This window comes from Rutilus rutilus (assembly GCF_951802725.1).
Source record: "Rutilus rutilus genome assembly, chromosome: 4".
NCBI lineage: Eukaryota > Metazoa > Chordata > Actinopteri > Cypriniformes > Leuciscidae > Rutilus > Rutilus rutilus.
This window is the reverse complement of record NC_140212.1, coordinates 40536836-40557201: the sequence shown is the minus strand read 5'-3', so window position 1 is coordinate 40557201 and position 20366 is coordinate 40536836. Positions and strand designations below refer to the sequence as shown.

The 20366-nt window shown below is 40.8% G+C and overlaps 2 protein-coding genes across 2 annotated transcripts in view; one reads left to right on the top strand and one right to left on the bottom strand.

The window, feature by feature from the left end:
- The window catches only part of LOC311289246 (membrane-spanning 4-domains subfamily A member 8-like), a 450268-nt gene that overhangs the window by 313565 nt on the left and 116337 nt on the right, over positions 1-20366 (bottom strand). The gene's annotated exons all lie outside the window — the stretch shown is intronic.
- Positions 13570-20167, top strand: LOC311289218 (tripartite motif-containing protein 16-like). The gene is made up of 6 exons (XM_084407041.1): positions 13570-14217; positions 14752-14847; positions 14934-15167; positions 17426-17585; positions 17731-17778; positions 18013-20167. The coding sequence occupies exons 1-6, from the start codon at positions 13648-13650 to the stop codon at positions 18534-18536; spliced, it is 1632 nt and encodes a 543-aa protein (XP_084263167.1). The 5' UTR covers positions 13570-13647; the 3' UTR covers positions 18537-20167.

The following is a 20366-nucleotide window of genomic DNA, read 5'->3' as shown; positions in this document are numbered from 1 at the left end:
TACAGTACTGTTAAGCATACTGTAAAATTAAATACATTATTTTACTGTAATTTTTTCCCACGTTAAAACACAGTATTACACCGTTGATTTTTAATAATACTGTATAGTATTATACAGTTATGAAATGTTATTTTATTACTTTTATAGTGCTACTGTGTTACCTGTAGAATATGTAGAAAATCTGTAGGAATATTATTTTAACTGTTAATGGGAAATAGAAAAAAGAAAAATTGAAGCTTTAACTGCACAACAAGGTTTATTGTGTATTTTTAAACAATACATTAGTAATAATAATGTAATATAATACAACAATAAAAATCTGTTTTAAAAGAAGACTAATGAACAATATATATTTAATAATTAAGATCAGTGAACAATTCATGTATTTCAATTCATGCAAAAATGATCCTGAACAGGTAAAAAAGAAACTTAGAAAGAAAGCAAGACAGGTTAGGATGAAGGCCAGGTGAGGAGGGTAGTGATGGTGTCAAGTGGTAGAAGAGCGACAACACTTCTGATAATCCTGCAAGGAATGATAAGCACAAATAGCCTGGCAAGCCAGACCTACATCAAGATGTTAGGTCTGGAAACTCACCATAGACACGCTCAATCCGAGGGGCGGGATAAACGGCTGTCTTTCAAATTCCCTCTGCACGCAATAGGACAGCGCTACAACCTACCAGAGCGTTTTCCCAACAGCTGAGCTAACGTTAGATGATAGATTCAACTTTTGCCATATCTGACAGGCAAAAAAAAGCATTTCTAAACAAACGTGTCGTAAATACTTCACCTTTGGCTTATAGTCAGAAGTTACGCTGTTTGCGTAGATCACGGAGCACGCAGTGACAACCGCACCCACTACGGTCACATATTATGACGGTCACAGAATCTGGTGTAACACCGGCAAAACTACGAACACATCTTCCTTTTTAAAGAATGACTTAAGTGCCGTTCTTTGCTCTTTTCTCAAAGAAAAACTTAACTCCAAGTCCTCCAGAGTCGCGGCCAAAGCCGATTCGAAAGACTGTTCGCCAGCAGCCATTCTTTGTTTTCAAGCCAGGGAACCGTCACATCTCAGTCGTCATTATGTTAAGCCCGCCCCGCCTACTCTATACGCGTTGTGATTGGCCTGACCCAATTTGGGTTTTTGCAGCTAGAAGGTCTATTGAGAGTGTCTAGACCCACCTGGCTGCAAAATACATTTTGCTGCCGCTAGGGTGCGTCTAGATTTCTAGGCTAAAGCACAAATCAATCAGAGGCAAAACATACAACTAATAATCAAAAAAACCTAACTCACATTATCAACACCTTTTTAGGAGAATTTTTTTTTCCTATGGTATCCACCTTATTTTTCACGGAAGAGTGGGCATGGCCATTTATATATGAAATGTGTCTGCGCTTGAAATGCGCTTGATTGGGGCTAACAGTAGCTGCTGATCATTTCTCTTCTGTTCGATTCTCGATTTTGAATCAAATTTCATTTAGATATATGCACAGATTTGATTTTAGATTTGATCATAGATTTTAAATCTATTCTATGCATATATCAAAATGAAATTTGATTCAAAAGAGAATTCCCAATTTCAAAAGTACCGCCTCTTTTGAATCAAATCGTGACCCAAAGAATCGATTTGAATCGAATCGTTGAATCAAAAAGATTCCCACCCCTATTACATTTCATTATATTTTAACTTTACCTGTTGTCTTCATTATTTAATGTATGTTTGAGAACATTTAAAACTTAAAATAAATAAATATTTGACATTGATTGTGATAATGATTTGACCATATCACTCAAACCTATTTTTTACCATTTCATGTTTTAATTAAAATACAAATTATTTGACTTATACAAGGCATATTTGTTAAATGGAAACTGTGAAGGGAACATTAATTACATTATAAAACAGACTATCAGTTTGAAAAATTTATGGTTTAAGTCATTTCCACCCTTTTTGGATTTTTCTAAATACAGATTCAGGCACAAATCATTTCTACAGATATGGGCTCCACTGCACATCCCTAATATTACTCTTACCTTAATGATTTTGCCAATCATATTCTGCAAAGTCCCTGATGTAAGATGCAACGTGTGCATTCCAGGCCATGGTCTTCCTCCGAACAACCTTCCCACTCTTTCTGCTCACCTGGAACTGTGATGTTCATTTCAAATTTTCAGGATTTATCCTGACAAGAAACCTGTAAACACAAAAATATATATTTTCCAACTGAATCAAGAGTGATCACAATATGTAGCATCATCTGTAATAAGTCACATCACAATAGGGGATAAGCTCTAAACCATCACTTGTGCAAAATAAAAAGCCATTGGTGTTACTAATAGAAGTCAATTTGTAACAAAAGTGTATGAATGAACATAGACTGAGGTAACTGCACAAGGTCCTGGCAGATCGCCAGGTCAGGTCCTCACAGACGTGTAAAAGAAATTTCTGATTTAGACAAAAACAAGCGCGAATAAATCAATAAGAGGAATCGAAAATTTTATTTTATAGCAAGAATCCGAATCCTAACCTTGGGTATCCGATTTCAGGATACATTGATCGATTTTCAATTCCCAACGGTATGATATATAAAATAATGAACGCGCAGGCGCTTCCACCGACTTAAAATGGTAAATAACACAATTATTAGATCATTCTAACCTTATAAGAGGCTACATATGCAATCTATGTTTATAAAATTACATTTAATAATCAAGTAGGCTAGCTATCAACATGAGGAAATCCGCGTTACAGGCGTTATAGAACATAAGCCGCGGGCAGTTCTTCTAAACTAACATTAACCTGCTACTATTTAGTTTGCATAAAACAAATATAAAGATTCATCACTAACCAGATATTTATGGCGAAAACTTCGCCGACAGACAATGAGGAGGCCTGCAAAGGCCTGCGCTCTCAACGTTACTCAGGGAACTGAAGAGTTATTCATAAAACGGCAGCTTGTGGTTATTTTTCGCGGTCATTTCGTACTAGCCTACTGTAGCCTATTTAAATTTACAGTAACACCAATGTCCCAAACTACATTGAAACCTAGAGTAGCCTATATTGTACACAGCTTATAGTAAAATAATAAGTAGAATAAATTAAATATCTAAATCCTGGTCATAATCTCTAAATCATTTTAAAGTTATTAGCTAGAATCCATGCATACAAATATTAAGATTTATTACTTACCATATCTGACGAAGTTCCAGGTCGGCAGAAACGACAGGTCTATCGATGCACTGACACAACAGAAAAACTCATTCAAATGCGCTCTCATGCACCCCCCACTGACAGAAATTAAGACTGTTAATGGTCACCCAGTCCTGAAAATGTTTTATGTACAGATAACGTTAGTAGGCTAGCAATTTTACTTGTGGAATTGTGAAGTGGTGTTTTTCGCGGTCAATTTGCACTGCTGTATTTAGATTTACAGTAACTAATAATTTCCCAGAATGCATTGAAAATCTACAGTAACATACTGTCAACTGTGTGCACAGTACATAACTGTTGAAAATACAAAATAATACTGTGAAAGCAACAAAATCTACAATAACATACTGTACATAGGTTATACAGCAAGAAACTGTTGAGAAAAACAGTATAATGCTGTGAAAACAACAGAAATCATTTACAGTGTAGCCATGGTAGCGAGGGAGAGTGACAGTCGCCCAGCCAATCATTTCATTCGTTCCGAATGGAAATAAGTAGCTGTGTTTATTGCGCCCTAAGAGGACTAGAGACACTCGATTTTTATACTCTCTTTTTCAGAGTACTTACATTTTAATTATGTATTGGTATATAAAGAAAGTTTAAACAAATTTGAAAAAAAAAAAAAAATTGAAAAAAAATGCCGACCCTGCCTTTAAGGCTTTGAAGAGTGTTGCCCTCCAGCGTGCCTTCATCATACCAAAGGCTCGTTCAATAATTAAATGTTCCTCGACCCTTCCTTGAAGTGGCAGTTTGTAGGGTGTGATGATGGTTATGGGGGACTGTATGCAGGGATATCCCCCATCACCAAGAAGAAAAAAGCCATGTGAGGGGTACTCAGCATTAACATAAAGTGGGCTGTTTTTTAGAACACGGGTATCATGTAAAGAGCCAGGAAAACCAACAAAGATGTTGAGGAAACGTCCCTGAGAGTCACAGATGGCTTGCATTAGGATAGAATAGAATTGTTTGTAATTAAAATAGTCCTCTTTGTTACGATTTGGAGGCTTGATACGAATATGGCATCCATCTATTGCCCCTACAGCCTTGTCAAATGCTGTATGCCGAGCAAGGCGTCCTAATCGCAGGCCAACTTCAAGTTCATCATGATGTGGATAGCAAATCACTTTACTTGCAATGTCCATAATTTTCTGAGCAATTGTGTGCACCAGAATTGGTGACTCTGCAGTGACTCTGTAAGACAGTCCATGTGCAATCCAATACACAAATATTAGGACTTCCAAATAAGATCCCCAGCCGTGGTCCTGGTGCCTGTGCAGAATATCCATCAAGCCATCCATTGATTTTCTTGAAAGGCGGTAGTCGGGTCGAAGGTCTCTCTCAACATCAAAATACACCAGAAGGACAGGCATGGTGTGATTCAGCCTGGCATACCTGATCAGTCTGCCAAACTTAAAAAGACAAAAAACTATTTGAATGACAGATTTAGGAAAACAGATCACACCATGAAAAAGTATTTATTCATTTTATAATTGAATTTATTAGAGGGAGTTGATCTATTTTCATTGTAATTTTGGAAATTCACTTTGTGGTGGTGGTGATGTAAACTATACTGAATTATACTGAGAGCTGTTCTTGATATTTTGTCCACACTCACTCACCAAATTGACAAAATATTAGGAACAGCTCTCAGTATAATGCAGTATAGTTTAGGTTATATCACAATTTATCTTAGCCAAAAACTGTTTTAATATGAATAACATATGAATAACATTAACAGAAAGGTTGGTAGCTAAGAGTAAAAAAAGATATTTATTTTTTCATTCAAAGGATTGTGTCATGTTACAGCTATTATTAGCAGCACACACATTAGCCAAATGAACGGTACATTGAAATGTAAAATAAAGTTAATTTACCTGTTGGTCGGGCATCAGCATACATGTTTGGATCCGGTGTAGAAGCCTTCTTCTCCTGCGGTTCCTAATTATTCTGGTAAGAAACTGGTGGTGAGTTGTGATCAACTTTAGCAGGAGTACTGCGAATACCACAACTGCGGCCAGCGCCATGTTTGCTCTCCTGATCACAACACAAGTGACAAAGATAGTGACGTAGATAGTGACGTGTGCAAAACTGTCCCAATTCTGCTCTTCACAGCTTCAGGCCCTTGCGCACTTACTCCGCTAAGTGTACTTTCAACAAGTGTCCACTTCGAGGAAGACCTTAGGGCGTAGTGTGTATATTGGGACAGGGCCGTAGTTTGCGGAGACAGAAGTTGTCGGCGATTCTTCCTCTTGAAATGTCATGCAATGTGAAACCCCTGTCGCCGATCCATCGTGCAATGTTCACACAGCAGCGACTGAATGATACCCCAGATTGTCGTGCAGTGTGAAAAGAACTGTGATCTGACTACTCGTGCAGTGTGAACTAGGTACAGATAACGTTACACAAATCCTTTTGATATCGGATGCTCAGGCTGCTTACAACAGTTTCATGAGTAACTCAGTCACTGAACCGCTTTAAATGTTAAAATGTTACTGTTATTTTACTGATATTTTTACACAAACAGAACGTACCAGGAGATTTGGCGTGATTGTATTTTGGTACTGTCATGACGTTTTTTTAAAAACATTTTTCCCATGTGCAGATTACGTTATTTTAACACCTATATAAAAAGTCTCCCAAAAGTTGTATTTTGGTCTAGTTTTGTTTTCGTAGTAGACAAACGTGATATTTACGTTTTGTTTTTTGACTACTTAAAGAAAACCAGGTAGGTATTTTCACAACATTTTTAAAACTTTTTTTGGGGGGGTTTGGGGGCGTTTTTAAACCATTACCAAATTGCAATCAAAATACAATGTTGTGAAAAGTTGTAACGTATGGTGTGTGTCTGAGTGTGAATGTGGACCCACTTAAGTGAGTTTTGATCAGGGGCGGCTGGCCAATAGAGGGCGCTAGGGCGCCGCCCCCCCCATGAGCCAGACCACAATTTATGAGCCACACTGATTAAATAAATAAGTAAATACATACATAAATCATACATACAAATTGTCAGTATTTGTGTGTTTGAGATATTAAATACACCCAGTATATGTGAAAAATATGATAGAAATTCAAAATGTCTGCTTTTTCTACACATCCCCTCCACCTGCGTGCACGTCTCATCAGCTCTGGGGTCTGGAGAAATCGCCCCAGAGAGGCGGGTCTGTGGAGCAGCTTAGCCAATTACAGCAGACTTCTTCCCGACAGTCAAAGCGGCATTACATCATGAAAGTGTGGACTCATAGGAAGACCACAATGCTTAGGGTGCCATCTGGGACAGGGCCTTGGTCCCACTTCTGTTTTATATAAAGAACATTGATCTGATGTTGTATCTGTCACGGTTCATCGATCCGTGTGTTCATTTTGTGTATCTGTTGGTTGTTGTGGGTGTGGGGTCTGAGTGTGTAGTGCTTGTTTGTTGCTTAGTAACCAGCTGATCACTTAATCAGCCCGTAGCTGCAGCTAGTTACTTCTGTTGTTAGCTGCCTATATCTAGCGGGAGTGATTATTGCTTGGTGTCGGTTCGTCACTCTTGTTTGTGCTCTCTTACCCAGTTCCTGTGCCTGAGTTTCCTTACGGAGTTATTTCCTCGATCTCGTCTGTGTTTCCAGACTTCTGGAGATCGTTTGGAGTTCTCTTCATCCAGTTCCAGTTTGGCATCCGCGCTGGATTTATTCATATCACTCATTCTCTCTTGTGAATTTGTATCCTGGTCGCCCGCCTGCTATACGTGGTGTTTTGAGTATAATCACTTTCAACCTGTCTTCAATAAACTGCTTGCTTGCATTTGGATCTACGACTCTCATTCTGACAGAACGAACCGACCATCAATGGATCCAGCAAGCACGGCGGAATTGCAGAATGTACTCGCCAGGAGCGATGCTCAACTCCAGCAACAGGAGGAACAGACTATGGCCACGGGTCGTGCTATACAGACGCTAGTCACCCAAGTTTCTGAACTAACGAAACAGGTACAGCAATTAACCCCCTGGGGTCGGCTATCGCGCCGGCGCGATAGGCTCGTTTTTTTCCGTATGAGTGCAAAAAAAAAAAAAGTATATTTAGTGTGTATTTTTTTTTTTGTGTATACTCACAATAAAAACAAAGTGTTGTGCTTTTCGCCAAATAAAGAAAAATAAACATGATGCGAGTTCTGCCTACTCTCTGTCAATGAAGTCAATTCTGAAACGCGTCCGAAAATGAACTGTAACTCAGCGAATACTCTGTCAAACAGGCATATAGTCACACAGGCATGGAGCTTGAATTCTCTTCTTTTAAATGAAGTATTTTTTATAAAAAACAAATATTCACAGTTTATATAATATGTATGTAAAGAGAGAGATGTCAGTCGTTCTCATCTCAGCTAATTAAGTTTTAATGTGACTCCGCCTACGGAGACCGCGCTATACAAACGCAAATGTGAGGCGATCCATACAAACCTGTGAAACGCCCACATCCGCTGGATAAGGCCGGTGAAACACTGGATGCGTGGCGTAAGCGACTCAGCTGCGTAGCGTGTCCATTTTTATTTCGGCTCCCATGTTAACAGTTTAGAGTTTGCACACTGCCTGTGTGAGACGCGCGTCTCAGGCGCGGTACGAGCCGCGTGGAAAACGTGTGCATGCTAGAAATAGAACCGACGCCTATTTTTCACGCGACGCAAGCGTCTTGGAAGCGTTTCCATGCAAAATTGAATAGGAAAATCTGTTTATTTTTCATTTTGACGCGAATACATATTAATAAATGTCCTTTTGATGTTTAAAAGTGTCTAGGTTTTGACATAAATGCAAATATAAATGTAATTTTACAAAATATGATCGATTTTCAAATACTGCTGTATTGAATGAACAGCTTTTAGCAAACTCTATTGCTATACTGAGATGAGGAATATATACTGTATGTGTTTTGTCAAAAATAAAGTCATCAACTAACTAATGAATCCTTTACTTTGAAATACGTATGATAACATGTATACTTTAGTTTTGAAAGACGTTGACTAGTTTTGAAAAGATTAGAAAGTATGTATGTGCATGCATATATATATATATATATATATATATATATATATATATATATATATATATATATGTGTGTATATATGAAGAGTTCAGATGCAAAAGCCTCTAAATGCCATCTGAAATTTTCTCCTAGAATGATCATTTTTATGAAGCTTGTATATTTAAGTTAGCTATAGGTGACACACCTGAATGAATGGCTCATTAAGTATGCAGGGGCATTGTCTCACCAGGTGTGAACTACTAAATATGCATGATGCTGTTGGAGCGTTTACGCCCCATCCGCATATTGGCTTTCCAAACTAAAAGTGTTTCACAAAACTAAAATCAATGTATCGTTTTATGTGAATGATTAGGCAGGATGATTTTCACATCATTTTGAAGAAAAAACTTCTTTTTTTCGACATCCATTAGTCAAGAGTCTTATTGCCACATATTTAGTATGTGTTTTGTGGCCTTATTTCAGAAACTTTCATTTTTAGTTTTTTCGATAACCATGCATAAACATTATTCTCTCAAAAATGAAAACATGTACATACATGTGGCTCACATATTATGGTAGTCCTGTTTGTGCTATATAGAGTGAATTTACACCTTTGCCATTAATATGTTTATAAGCAACTGAAAAAAGCACAAATGTCAGGGCATGTCAGAACATCTCAAGGACCCCAAAAACACCCCAGACCCCAGAGGGTTAAGTATTGGGGCTGCTGCTTCTCAACAACACCCAATGGCAGATCCAATGATTCCATTGATCCAGTCCATTCGTTCCACTGAACCCCGCCTTCCACCTCCTGCGTTCTACTCTGGTGAGTCCCAGTTGTGTCGTTCCTTTTTGGCCAAATGCTCATTATAGATCTCGCTTCAACCTTCCGCGTTTCCAACAGGAATCCAAGGTGGCCTTTGTGATCACTTTACTCGCGGGAAGAGCGGGCAGCTAGGGAAAGACTGTTTGGGAGCAGAGACTTCCGTGTTGTGCGTCCTTTCAAACTTTCTCTAATGAACTCAGAAAGGTTTTTGATCGCGCTGCTTTGGGCAGAGACGCGGCGCGTCTTCTTGCAGAGCTGCGACAGGGGGAACTGTGACAGAGTGTGGCTGGAATGCCGAAGCTCAATGGGACATATTTTTATACATACTTTCTGAGTACATAAAGGACGAGATTTACGTCTTGTAATTACCCGCCGGGTGGATAAACTGATTGATCTGGCGGTTCAAGTGGACACCAGACTAAGTCGACGAGGTTGTCGGTCACCGCGAGTCAGTACCAACGTTACATCTACACCTAATCCTACTTTTAATTCTCCTGACGAAACTACAGCATTTCTTCCTGATTCTTCTGAGCCCATGCAACTGGGCAGGTCTCGTTTATCATCACGGGAGAAACAGAGGAGGAGAGAGTGGGGATTATGTTTGTATTGTGGAAACGCCGGTCACATTGCTCTGCAGTGTCCAGTAAAAGACAGCACCCGTTAGTAGGTAAGCGGTTACTGACGGGTGGGATTGCACGGACTGAATCCTCTTTTTCTGCTACTCATCTTCCAGTAAGTTTAAGACTGCAGACTCAGAATTTTGACTGTGAGGCTCTAGTAGACTCAGGAGCCGAGGGTAATTTTTTGGATATTGATCTGGTACACAGACTCCAGATACCAGTGGTGATGCTCTCCAAGCCCATTTCTGTGGTTGCACTTAATGGTCAACTTCTACCCTCCGTCACACACTCTACTGTCAGCTTAAAACTGATCACTTCTGGTAATCATTCAGAGAACATTGACTTTCTATTGATTGACACTCCTTCTACTCCTGTGGTGCTTGGTCATCCCTGGCTGGCACTCCATAACCCGCATATTAACTGGCGCAGGAATTCTGTTTTCTCCTGGAGTGAATTTTGTCATGCTTGTTTAATGTCTGTGTGTTCTTCTGTGTCTTGTTCTGTGTTTCAGGATGAACACACAGATTTATCTAACGTACCACGTGAGTATCTTGACCTGAAGGAAGTGTTCAGTAAGTCCCGGGCTGCTTCTTCCCTCCGCATCATCCCTATGACTCTGCTATAGATTTACTGCCAGGTCTCCGCCTAAAGGCAAGTTATACTCACTTTCTGCTCCAGAAAGGGAGGCCATGGAGAAATACATTTCTGATTCTCTGGCATCCGGGTTCATTCGCCCTTCCTCTTCTCCAGCGGGGGCAGGGTTATTTTTTGTGGGGAAGAAGGATGGTTCTCTGCGACCGTGTATTGACTACCGAGGGTTGAACAACATCATGGTAAAGAATACCTATCCTTTGCCATTGAGGTCTTCAGCCTTCGAGCGGTTGCAGGGAGCATCCGTCTTCACAAAATTGGACTTACATAATGCTTATCATTTGGTTCGCATAAGGAAGGGGGATGAATGGAAGACTGCTTTTAACACCCCCAGGGGGCACTTCTAGTTCTAATGCCCCTGCAGTTTTCCAGGCACTCGTGAATGACGTCCTGAGAGATATGGTAGATCAGTTCATATATGTCTACCTGGATGACATATTGATATTTTCTTCTTCTCTCCAGGAACACGTTCAGCATGTCAGGCGAATGCTCCAGAGGCTGTTAGAGAATGGGCTTTTTGTCAAGGCGGAGAAATGTTCGTTCCATGCACAGTCGGTTCCATTTCTGGGTTATATCATCTCCTCCGAGGGTGTGCGCATGGATCCTGACAAGGTTAAGGCTGTGGTGGATTGGCCAATTCCAGATTCCCGTAAGGCCCTACAGAGGTTTCTGGGGTTTGCCAATTTTTACCGCCGTTTCATTCGCAATTTCAGCCAACTAGCCGCTCCTCTGACTGCCTTGACCTCCACCAAAACGACATTCAGGTGGTCTGGTGCAGCTGAGGCTGCATTTACCAACCTCAAGAGCTGCTTCGTTTCAGCTCCCATTCTTGTAGCCCCTAATCCATCACGTCAGTTTGTGGTGGAGGTCGACACATCAGAGGTTGGGGTAGGAGCGGTTCTTTCCCAGCGTTCACCCACGGATGATAAGATGCACCCTTGCACGTTTTTTTCTCATCGTTTTTCGTCTGCTGAGTGTAATTATGGCATTTGGTAACAGAGAGTTACTGGCAGTCAAGCTAGCGTTGGAAGAATGGCACCATTGGCTAGAGGGTTTGGGGGTACCTTTTATCGTCTGGACCGATCATAAGAAACTTGAATATATCAGATCTGCTAAACGACTCAACTCCAGGCAGGCTCGGTGGGCACTTTTTTTTCAGTCGTTTTGAGTTTTCACTATAGTATCGTCCGGGTTCTAAGAACATCAAACCCGATGCTTTATCTCGAATTTTTGACCGTTCGGTTCGCCCGTCCACTTCCGAGTGCATTTTTCCTGAGAGACTCATTGTCTCCACACTCGTATGGGAGATAGAGTCGAGTATTATACTCAATACTTACCTAATGTAGACCCTCTATGTAATAGACCCCCCATTCTAATGTAGAATGTATATAAATATATTTATACAGTGGGTACGGAAAGTATTCAGACCCCCTTAAATTTTTCACTCTGTTATATTGCAGCCATTTGCTAAAATCATTTAAGTTCATTTAAGTTGTTGACATTTTTGCACATTTATTAAAAAAGAAAAACTGAAATATCACATGGTCCAAAGTATTCAGACCCTTTGCTGTGACACTCATATATTTAACTCAGGTGCTGTCCATTTCTTCTGATCATCCTTGAGATGGTTCTACACCTTCATTTGAGTCCAGCTGTGTTTGATTATACTGATTGGAGTTGATTAGGAAAGCCACACACCTGTCTATATAAGACCTGACAGCTCACAGTGTATGTCAGAGCAAATGAGAATCATGAGGTCAAAGGAACTGCCTGAAGAGCTCAGAGACAGAATTGTGGCAAGGCACAGATCTGGCCAAGGTTACAAAAAAATGTCTGCTGCACTTAAGGTTCCTAAGAGCACAGTGGCCTCCATAATCCTTAAATGGAAGACGTTTGGGACAACCAGAACCCTTCCTAGAGCTGGCCGTCTGGCCAAACTGAGCTATCGGGGGAGAAGAGCCTTGGTGAGAGAGGTAAAGAAGAACCCAAAGATCACTGTGGCTGAGCTCCAGAGATGCAGTCGGGAGATGGGAGAAAGTTGTAGTAAGTCAACCATCACTGCAGCCATCCACCAGTCAGGGCTTTATGGCAGAGTGGCCCGACGGAAGCCTCTCCTCAGTGCAAGACACATGAAAGCAGACCTGAAGGACTATAAGATGGTGATAAATAAGATTCTTAATAAGATAAGACTTTTTGGCCTTAATTCTAAGCGGTATGAGTGGAGAAAACCAGGCACTGCTCATCACCTGTCCAATACAGTCTCAACAGTGAAGCATGGTGGTGGCAGCATCATGCTGTGGGGGTGTTTTTCAGCTGCAGGGACAGGACGACTGGTTGCAATCGAGGGAAAGATGAATGCGGCCAAGTACAGGGATATCCTAGACGAAAACCTTCTCCAGAGTGCTCTGGACCTCAGACTGGGCCGAAGGTTCACCTTCCAACAAGACAATGACCCTAAGCACACAGCTAAAATAACGAATGGCTTCACAACAACTCCGTGACTGTTCTTGAATGGCCCAGCCAGAGCCCTGACTTAAACCCAATTGAGCATCTCTGGAGAGACCTGAAAATGGCTGTCCACCAACGTTTACCATCCAACCTGACAGAACTGGAGAGGATCTGCAAGGAGGAATGGCAGAGGATACCCAAATCCAGGTGTGAAAAACTTGTTGCATCTTTCCCAAAAAGACTCATGGCTGTTTTAGATCAAAAGGGTGCTTCTACTAAATACTGAGCAAAGGGTCTGAATACTTAGGACCATGTGATATTTCAGTTTTTCTTTTTTAATAAATGTGCAAAAATTTCAACAATTCTGTGTTTTTCTGTCAATATGGGGTGCTGTGTGTACAATAATGAGGAAAAAAATTTACCTTAAATGATTTTAGCAAATGGCTGCAATATAACAAAGAGTGAAAAATGTAAGGGGGTCTGAATACTTTCCGTACCCACTGTGTATATATATATATAATATATATATATATATATATAATTTTTTTCTCACCTTGTAAATATTGTATGCATAATTTTGGATTTTACTGGATCACAAAAGACTGTCAATAAACACTGTTGACCGTTATTACCATCATGCCTCTTCACACTGTTTTATTAAGGGTGGTGTCTTGCTACTCTGTAACTTTTATTCTTTGAGTGTGTGTCTGAAACTGATTAAATACAATGTGTGTGGGACCAGAAATGAGGAAGCTGCTTTACAGACACGCCTGTTTTGCACACATCATTCAAACACAGAACCAGGAAACAGGAAACTGTTCAGTTCAGGGAAAGAGAAACTGAACTGTAGTTGAGCTGTTGTGTGTTTGTATCTCTGTATTTTTGCAGTAAAATGGCAGAAGCCATAATTTCTCAGGATGAGTTCCTGTGTTCAGTGTGTCTGAATCTCCTGAAGGATCCAGTGACCATTCCCTGTGGACACAGTTTCTGTAAGATCTGTATTACAGGCTGCTGGGATCAGGAGGATCAGATGAGAGTCTACAGCTGTCCTCAGTGCAGACAGATCTTCAGTCCAAGACCGGCTTTAGCTAAAAACACCATTCTGGCTGAAGTGCTGGAGAAACTGAAGACTAAACTTTCTGCTGACTGTTACGCTGGAGCTGGAGATGTGCAGTGTGACGTCTGTACTGGAAGAAAACGCAAAGCCGTCAAGTCCTGTCTGGGGTGTCTGGAGTCTTACTGTCAGAATCACCTTGAACAACATGATAGTTTGTTTAAAGCAAAGAGACACAAAGTCACTGATGCCACTGGACGACTGCAGGAGATGATCTGCCAGAAACACGACAAGCTCCTCGATGTTTTCTGCCGCACTGACCAGAAGTGTATATGTGTGTTATGTATGATGGATGAACATAAAAACCACAACACTGAATCAGCTGCAGCTCAGAGGACAGAGAAACAGGTATGAATTTAAAGGAGTCTCATAATACTAATTTACAGGCTCTTAATTTTGTTTATGGGTCTACTAGAATACATTTACATATTTAATGTCTGTTTTCACCCTCTGTCTGAACACTGTTTTAGTTTCAGTTTCTTTAAAACCCGCCTAAAATTCCCCCCCAGTCTGTTGTGATTGGTCTAATGCTTATAGTTAAGCATAAAGGAAATCCATACAACCGCAAGGGCAGTAATCTATGTCTGAATTGATGATTTAAAAAAAACTAATTCATGTGACATGCATGAGCTAGTGAGGTTTGATGTTATTGATGTGTCAGCATATTTTTATTTAGGCTTTAAAAACAGACATTCTTCAGAATATCTTCTTTTGTTTTATGAAATTGAAAATTTGGAAAGACACGACGGTGAGTAAAAAATGGAAGAAGAGCAGTTTAAAGATCTTTAAACCCTCAGTCTCACCACTTCACTGATACTGGATTCATATCTGTTTACCTGATGATTTGTGTGATGTTTCTCCTGTCATTGGTTTGTCCTTTAGCACCAGCTGAAGGAGACGCAGAGGTCGTTCCAGCAGAGGATCCAGCAGAGAGAGAAAGATCTTCAGCAGCTGAGAGTGGCTGTGGCGTCTCATAAGGTGAGTCTGGAGAAGAAGAGAAGTTTGAGAAGTCTCAGTCAGGACTCACTGAAGCTCATTGTGTGATTGTGATGTGTGTGTAACAGCACTCTGCACAGACAGCAGTGGAGGACAGTGAGAGGATCTTCACTGAGCTCATCCGCTCCATTAGGAGAAGCCGCTCTGAGGCGACACAGCGGATCAGAGATCAGGAAAAGACTGCAGTGAGTCGAGCTGAAGGACGACTGGAGCGACTGGAGCAGGAGATCAATGATCTGAGGAGGAGAGACGCTGAGCTGGAGCAGCTTTCACACACACAGGATCACATCCAGTTCCTGCAGGTAACAGAGATCTAGAAGAACAGGGTCATAGTGGACTTGAGCAAGAGACTCACAGAGAAACAATTCATGAGAGCAGAATGAGCTGTTGACTGAAGTGTTGATCTGTGTGTTCGGTTATTATATCATCATCCAGTCAAACTCTCATCTGATCAACTTCTTTTGAAAGTTATATTGAGCTTCCAGACAGCAACAGCTCAAAACTTCACTAAGATTAAAAAATATAATAATGTTTTTCAACAATGTGAAATCCATGAACATGATGGTACCAGTTTCACCCAGATTTCCCATCATCTCTTTACTTATCATTTTTCAATCTTTTGTTTACCAAAAATCAGATAACCTTCAAACCTGCTAAAACCAGTAACATAATGAAATTGAAAGTGAAGTCCTCAAACAGGAAGTTTGGCTGTATATTAGTGTGGCATAACGAGGGCGCTCTCATATACAAAGCTATAGCAAGTAGCGACTACGCCACCCCATTGAATTAGCTGGGGAAACACCAACTAAGGGCACACAAGTTCGATCTCCTTCCCACAATCACCAAACAATGAGGCGTGGATATGTACAAAATAGATATTTTGTTAAGTGATCACAAATAGTTTACCACTGGTAGCAATACAATACTAGTGGTGGCCAATAAGGCCACTGATTTATATATGAGCAGGTTGATCAAACAAAGAAAAAGAAAAGCAAGATCTGAGCTGGGGTGCACCAGTAGTAGGGCAGGTTAAGGCAGTGGGCTTCAAATCAGCCCGCAGTGAGTAACCCCTGCAATAAAACCTACACCGCACACTCTTGGAAGAGGAGAATTTCCATGCACCCTCCAAAGATAGCCTGCCCGTTCTGGGTCACTCCTGCTCCTGAAAAAGGAAGAGAAGGAATCAAAGCAATTAGTAACAAAATCAAAAATTTAGACACACAAGAACAGCAGCATGACCTGTAAATTCTCACAGCAATAATCAATTATAACACAAACATAAGAACAACTGAAAGAAATTAAATATCCCTTACCGAAGATAAAGACAAAATTACAAAACAAATAAATTAAATTAAGGCTTCAAATCTAAGTGCAAGCTTAAAAAGCCAAACCAGAAAAGAAAAACAAATAACATTGAAACAAAATAAGTAAAAGGAGACAATCACAAAAATATTAATAAATCAAAAAGAATTCTGAAAAGAATAACAAGTTAAACTCAATAAATCATAAACACCATAATTTGAGCTGACAAACAAGAAAACCAAAAATAATCAAAAGCAATCAAAAACCAAAGCAAAACAGCAGCGTCGAGACTAAGTCATGTCGCGATCAAATGACCAATTTACAGGCCGACAAGCGGTACTTCCCGTCAGATATCCGGCAAACCAATCCGTCATACAATTCACTGAACAGAGAAATAGCGCATCATACAGTACATACACCAAATAAACTCAGTAGTCCCGCGTACGCTCCTGAACAATACAATTAACATACCGAGCAGAAGAGCAACAGTCACTCACAAACACACTTTCTTTCTAAACAGGAACTATAGCAGGAGAACCAACCTCTTAGACGGTACAATAAGTACCCATGACCAGACACCAGCTGAGCAGAAAAGTTAGTCAACAAACAATATTGATGCCCAACCGTAGCCATGCCAAACAAACACCTACTTCAGTACCGGAAACCATGACGCCCAAATGACACAATAATGACACGATATCCCGCTAATCCTTTATATACTCTTTCTTAAAACCACTCGGTTAATAATCATGGGGCGGAGCTATCTGTAGACGGCACTTCACCACATTAGCAATTGCAAAACCTGACCTTGTATATTGACAAAACCTGACCTTGGGATCGTTTCCTAAGAGTCCATGTGAATTTCAGAGTCACTAACTGCTCAAAAGTTATAAATAAAGGTCAGTCTACTCAGTTCCTTTGAACTGCTTTTCCTGATCAAATCTACTCAACTCTGCCATGTGACTCCATTGGTGCACTTGATCTGTTACATTTATGTTGATATGTTACATTTATGTTATTGCCAGTTGTTTGATCATCTAAGAGTTTTCCAAAAAAGTTCACATATAGTCTAAGTGTCAAAATCAAGAACTTATAGCTCTAACATGATGTAATGAATATGAGAAGAATGAAGCTGATGCTGTGAAATGCTGGATTGAGGAGAGTTACTAAAGAACAACAAGAGCCGCACAAATCTGACAGTAGTGCAGGTTATTGATGAAGTGTGGAGGTGATGAGCTTTGATTTCTGTTTTCTGTAGAGTTTCCAGTCTCTCTCAGCTCCTCCTGAATCTACAGACGGAAATGAGAATCCCTTCAGTTCTCTCTCTTCTTTTGATGGCGTGAGAGAATCTGTCCGTCAGCTGAAAGACAAACTGGAGGATTTCTGCAAAGAGGAGCTGAAGAAGATCTCTGACAGAGGTAAAGTCCTGGAGATTCTGCTCTCAGAAATGATCCTCCATCATCTCATATCATGTAGAAGATCATATTAGAAATGTCTTAGGAACGGATGCAGGGATCATTTTCTCTTGACATGACAATCACACTCTTCATTTCTGTTCCACAGTCACTTTCACCAGCATTGTTCCCAGAACCAGGAACGACTTCCTACAATGTAAGTCACTAAGAAAACAAGCAGAAAAACGCTGAGTGTCTTCATGTTCTTCCTGTAGAAGGGTGAAAGAAAACATGACATAAGAGATGATCATGTAAATGATGATTTGCACAGAATATCTGGTAAACTGTACTGAGACACTGCTGATATATTGCATAACATGAAGAGTTCAGCTACATTTTAAGCTCAGACTGATTCATAATTCCTGATTGTGATGCGTTTTCTCTCCATCAGATTCCCATCAGTTCACTCTGGATCTGAACACATTGAATAAACGCCTCCTTCTGTCTGAAGAGAACAGAGAGATTAGATTCACTTACACAGAGAAGCCGTATCCTGATCATCCAGACAGATTTGATGGATACCATGCTCAGGTGTTGTGTAGAGAGAGTGTGTGTGGACGCTGTTACTGGGAGATTGAGTGGAGTGGGAGATGTGTGTGCATATCAGTGTCATATAAGAGCATCAGCAGGAAGGGAGACAATGAAAAGTGTTGGTTTGGATATAATGATCAGTCCTGGAGTTTGATCTGCTCTTCCACCAGTTACTCATTCAAACACAATAAGATAGAGACTAAACTCCCTGTAAAGTCCATCAGCAGTAGAATAGGAGTGTGTGTGGATCACAGTGCAGGAACTCTGTCCTTCTACAACGTCTCTGACACAATGAACCTCATACACACAGTCCAGACCACATTCACTCAACCACTCTATCCTGGGTTTTCTGTTTATTCTGGATCATCAGTGAAACTGTTTTGATGAATCAGAATAGATTGATGAGAGATTCTACCCATAATGCTTTGAGCTGCATGATAAATCAGTAGCAAGGGTATCAAACTCATTTTCACTGAAGGCCACTTTAGCATTATGGCTGCCCTGAAAGGGCCGGTTATAACTGTAAAGGCGGGCGTACACGGTGCGAGTTCGGACACTCGGAGGTCATGAGATATTGCACACGTTACGAGTCAGTTAACTCGATAATCGCTTCAAAGCAGCTGGTACACGGCACGACTGTCCTGCACGAATTGTATCCCGAGCCGGCGGCAATCACGTGAGAAGATAGAAAAATGACATAAATGTGTGTGCAAATAATGTGTGTGTGTGTGTGTGTGTGACAGTGTATGTGCACGCTGTATGGTTGCTGCCACTGAGTATAGCCCCATCGATCTAGCCTGTGTGGTTGTGTATGATTTGGCAATAGGGGACAGCCTATACGCTGGTGAAAATCGTGTCGACTCCCTGAATTTTTTAAACATGTCGGGAGGTGCTCGTAACGTTCTCGGCTCGGCTCGTAATTCCTCTCACACGTTGCGAGCCGCGACCATGCGAGCATCACTGATTTCCACTCGATTTCTCCCGAGTGAAAAAAATTATCTGCAAGCTCGTAAAAACAGCAAAAATCGCACCATGTACGCCCGCCTTAAAGCCCTGTTCACACCGCCAGCGACACGCAGCAAAAAACCGACACGATCACATTCATTTCAATGGAGCGCTGGCGACACGAGCGACAGTGACCGTTGGCGATAGAATGTGGGCGTGTCAAGCGACGCGAGATGTGACAAAAGTTCAGAAATTTAAACTTTATGCAAATGAGAAACGATTTGCGCGAGCGACAACCAATAGAAAAGAAGACTTTCAGTGGAGCTCAGCTCACGTCACCGTCTCGAGTGCAGGCAAGACAGAAGAGTTCGAGGGCGATTTCACTGTTTTATTAGCCTGGTAATACCAAACTCTGCTACTTCGCTTTGCTTCGTAGACAGAGTCTGGAAGGGCATAATTGAAAAGCGTTTTCTTTCTCGCGGGGGGGCGCTTGTCTGAAGTTTAAAATCATTAGTTACCCGTAAGCCAATCACATAACGTTTGGTTATGGCGTGTGTTATGCGCATGCTCAGCCGCATCTAACTTCCACTGTAAACACATGTAGTATGATGCGAAAACAAAACCATCGAGCGAAATACCGGAGTGAACATGGCTGTGAACGACTTTTGCAGATTATGTGAAGTAAATCTACACATCCACGGTAAAATCAGCGTCTACGTCACGGCTCTCAGCCCGCCCCCTCTGTTCGTTGATTGGCCGGCTGTTTTGAGGCCGGAGGAAAACGGGGAGATAGGTCGCTATCTCAGACTGAGTACAGAAGCGAACTGAAATTGAGCGGAAGTACGGAGTCTGACGTAGTCAGGCTACTGTTTTATATGATTTGACTGTAACCACATACATGGATATAATAAAATGATGCATGGAAAAGAAACTGTCTACAGTCTCAGTGAGTTTAATTCATACATTTATAGTTCGAGTGTTGTAATTTTATGATGCAAGTTTAGCACTGCTGCAGTTCATTTTACAGTTTCCCCTGCATTATGTTGACTATTAGGGACAAGAAAATTGATTATTTGTCAAATTCGAATGACGTTTACGTAAATTATTGACAGTATGACTATGAGTGAGTTTAATTTGTTGATTGATCGATCGTTAATCTAGTACATTTTTTAATCCACTGAAGATTGCTGTGGTAATATAAAAACACTCTCCCAACAGCATACTGTTTCTTTTGAGCCTAATTCCTAGTCAAATTAAAATGATATAGTT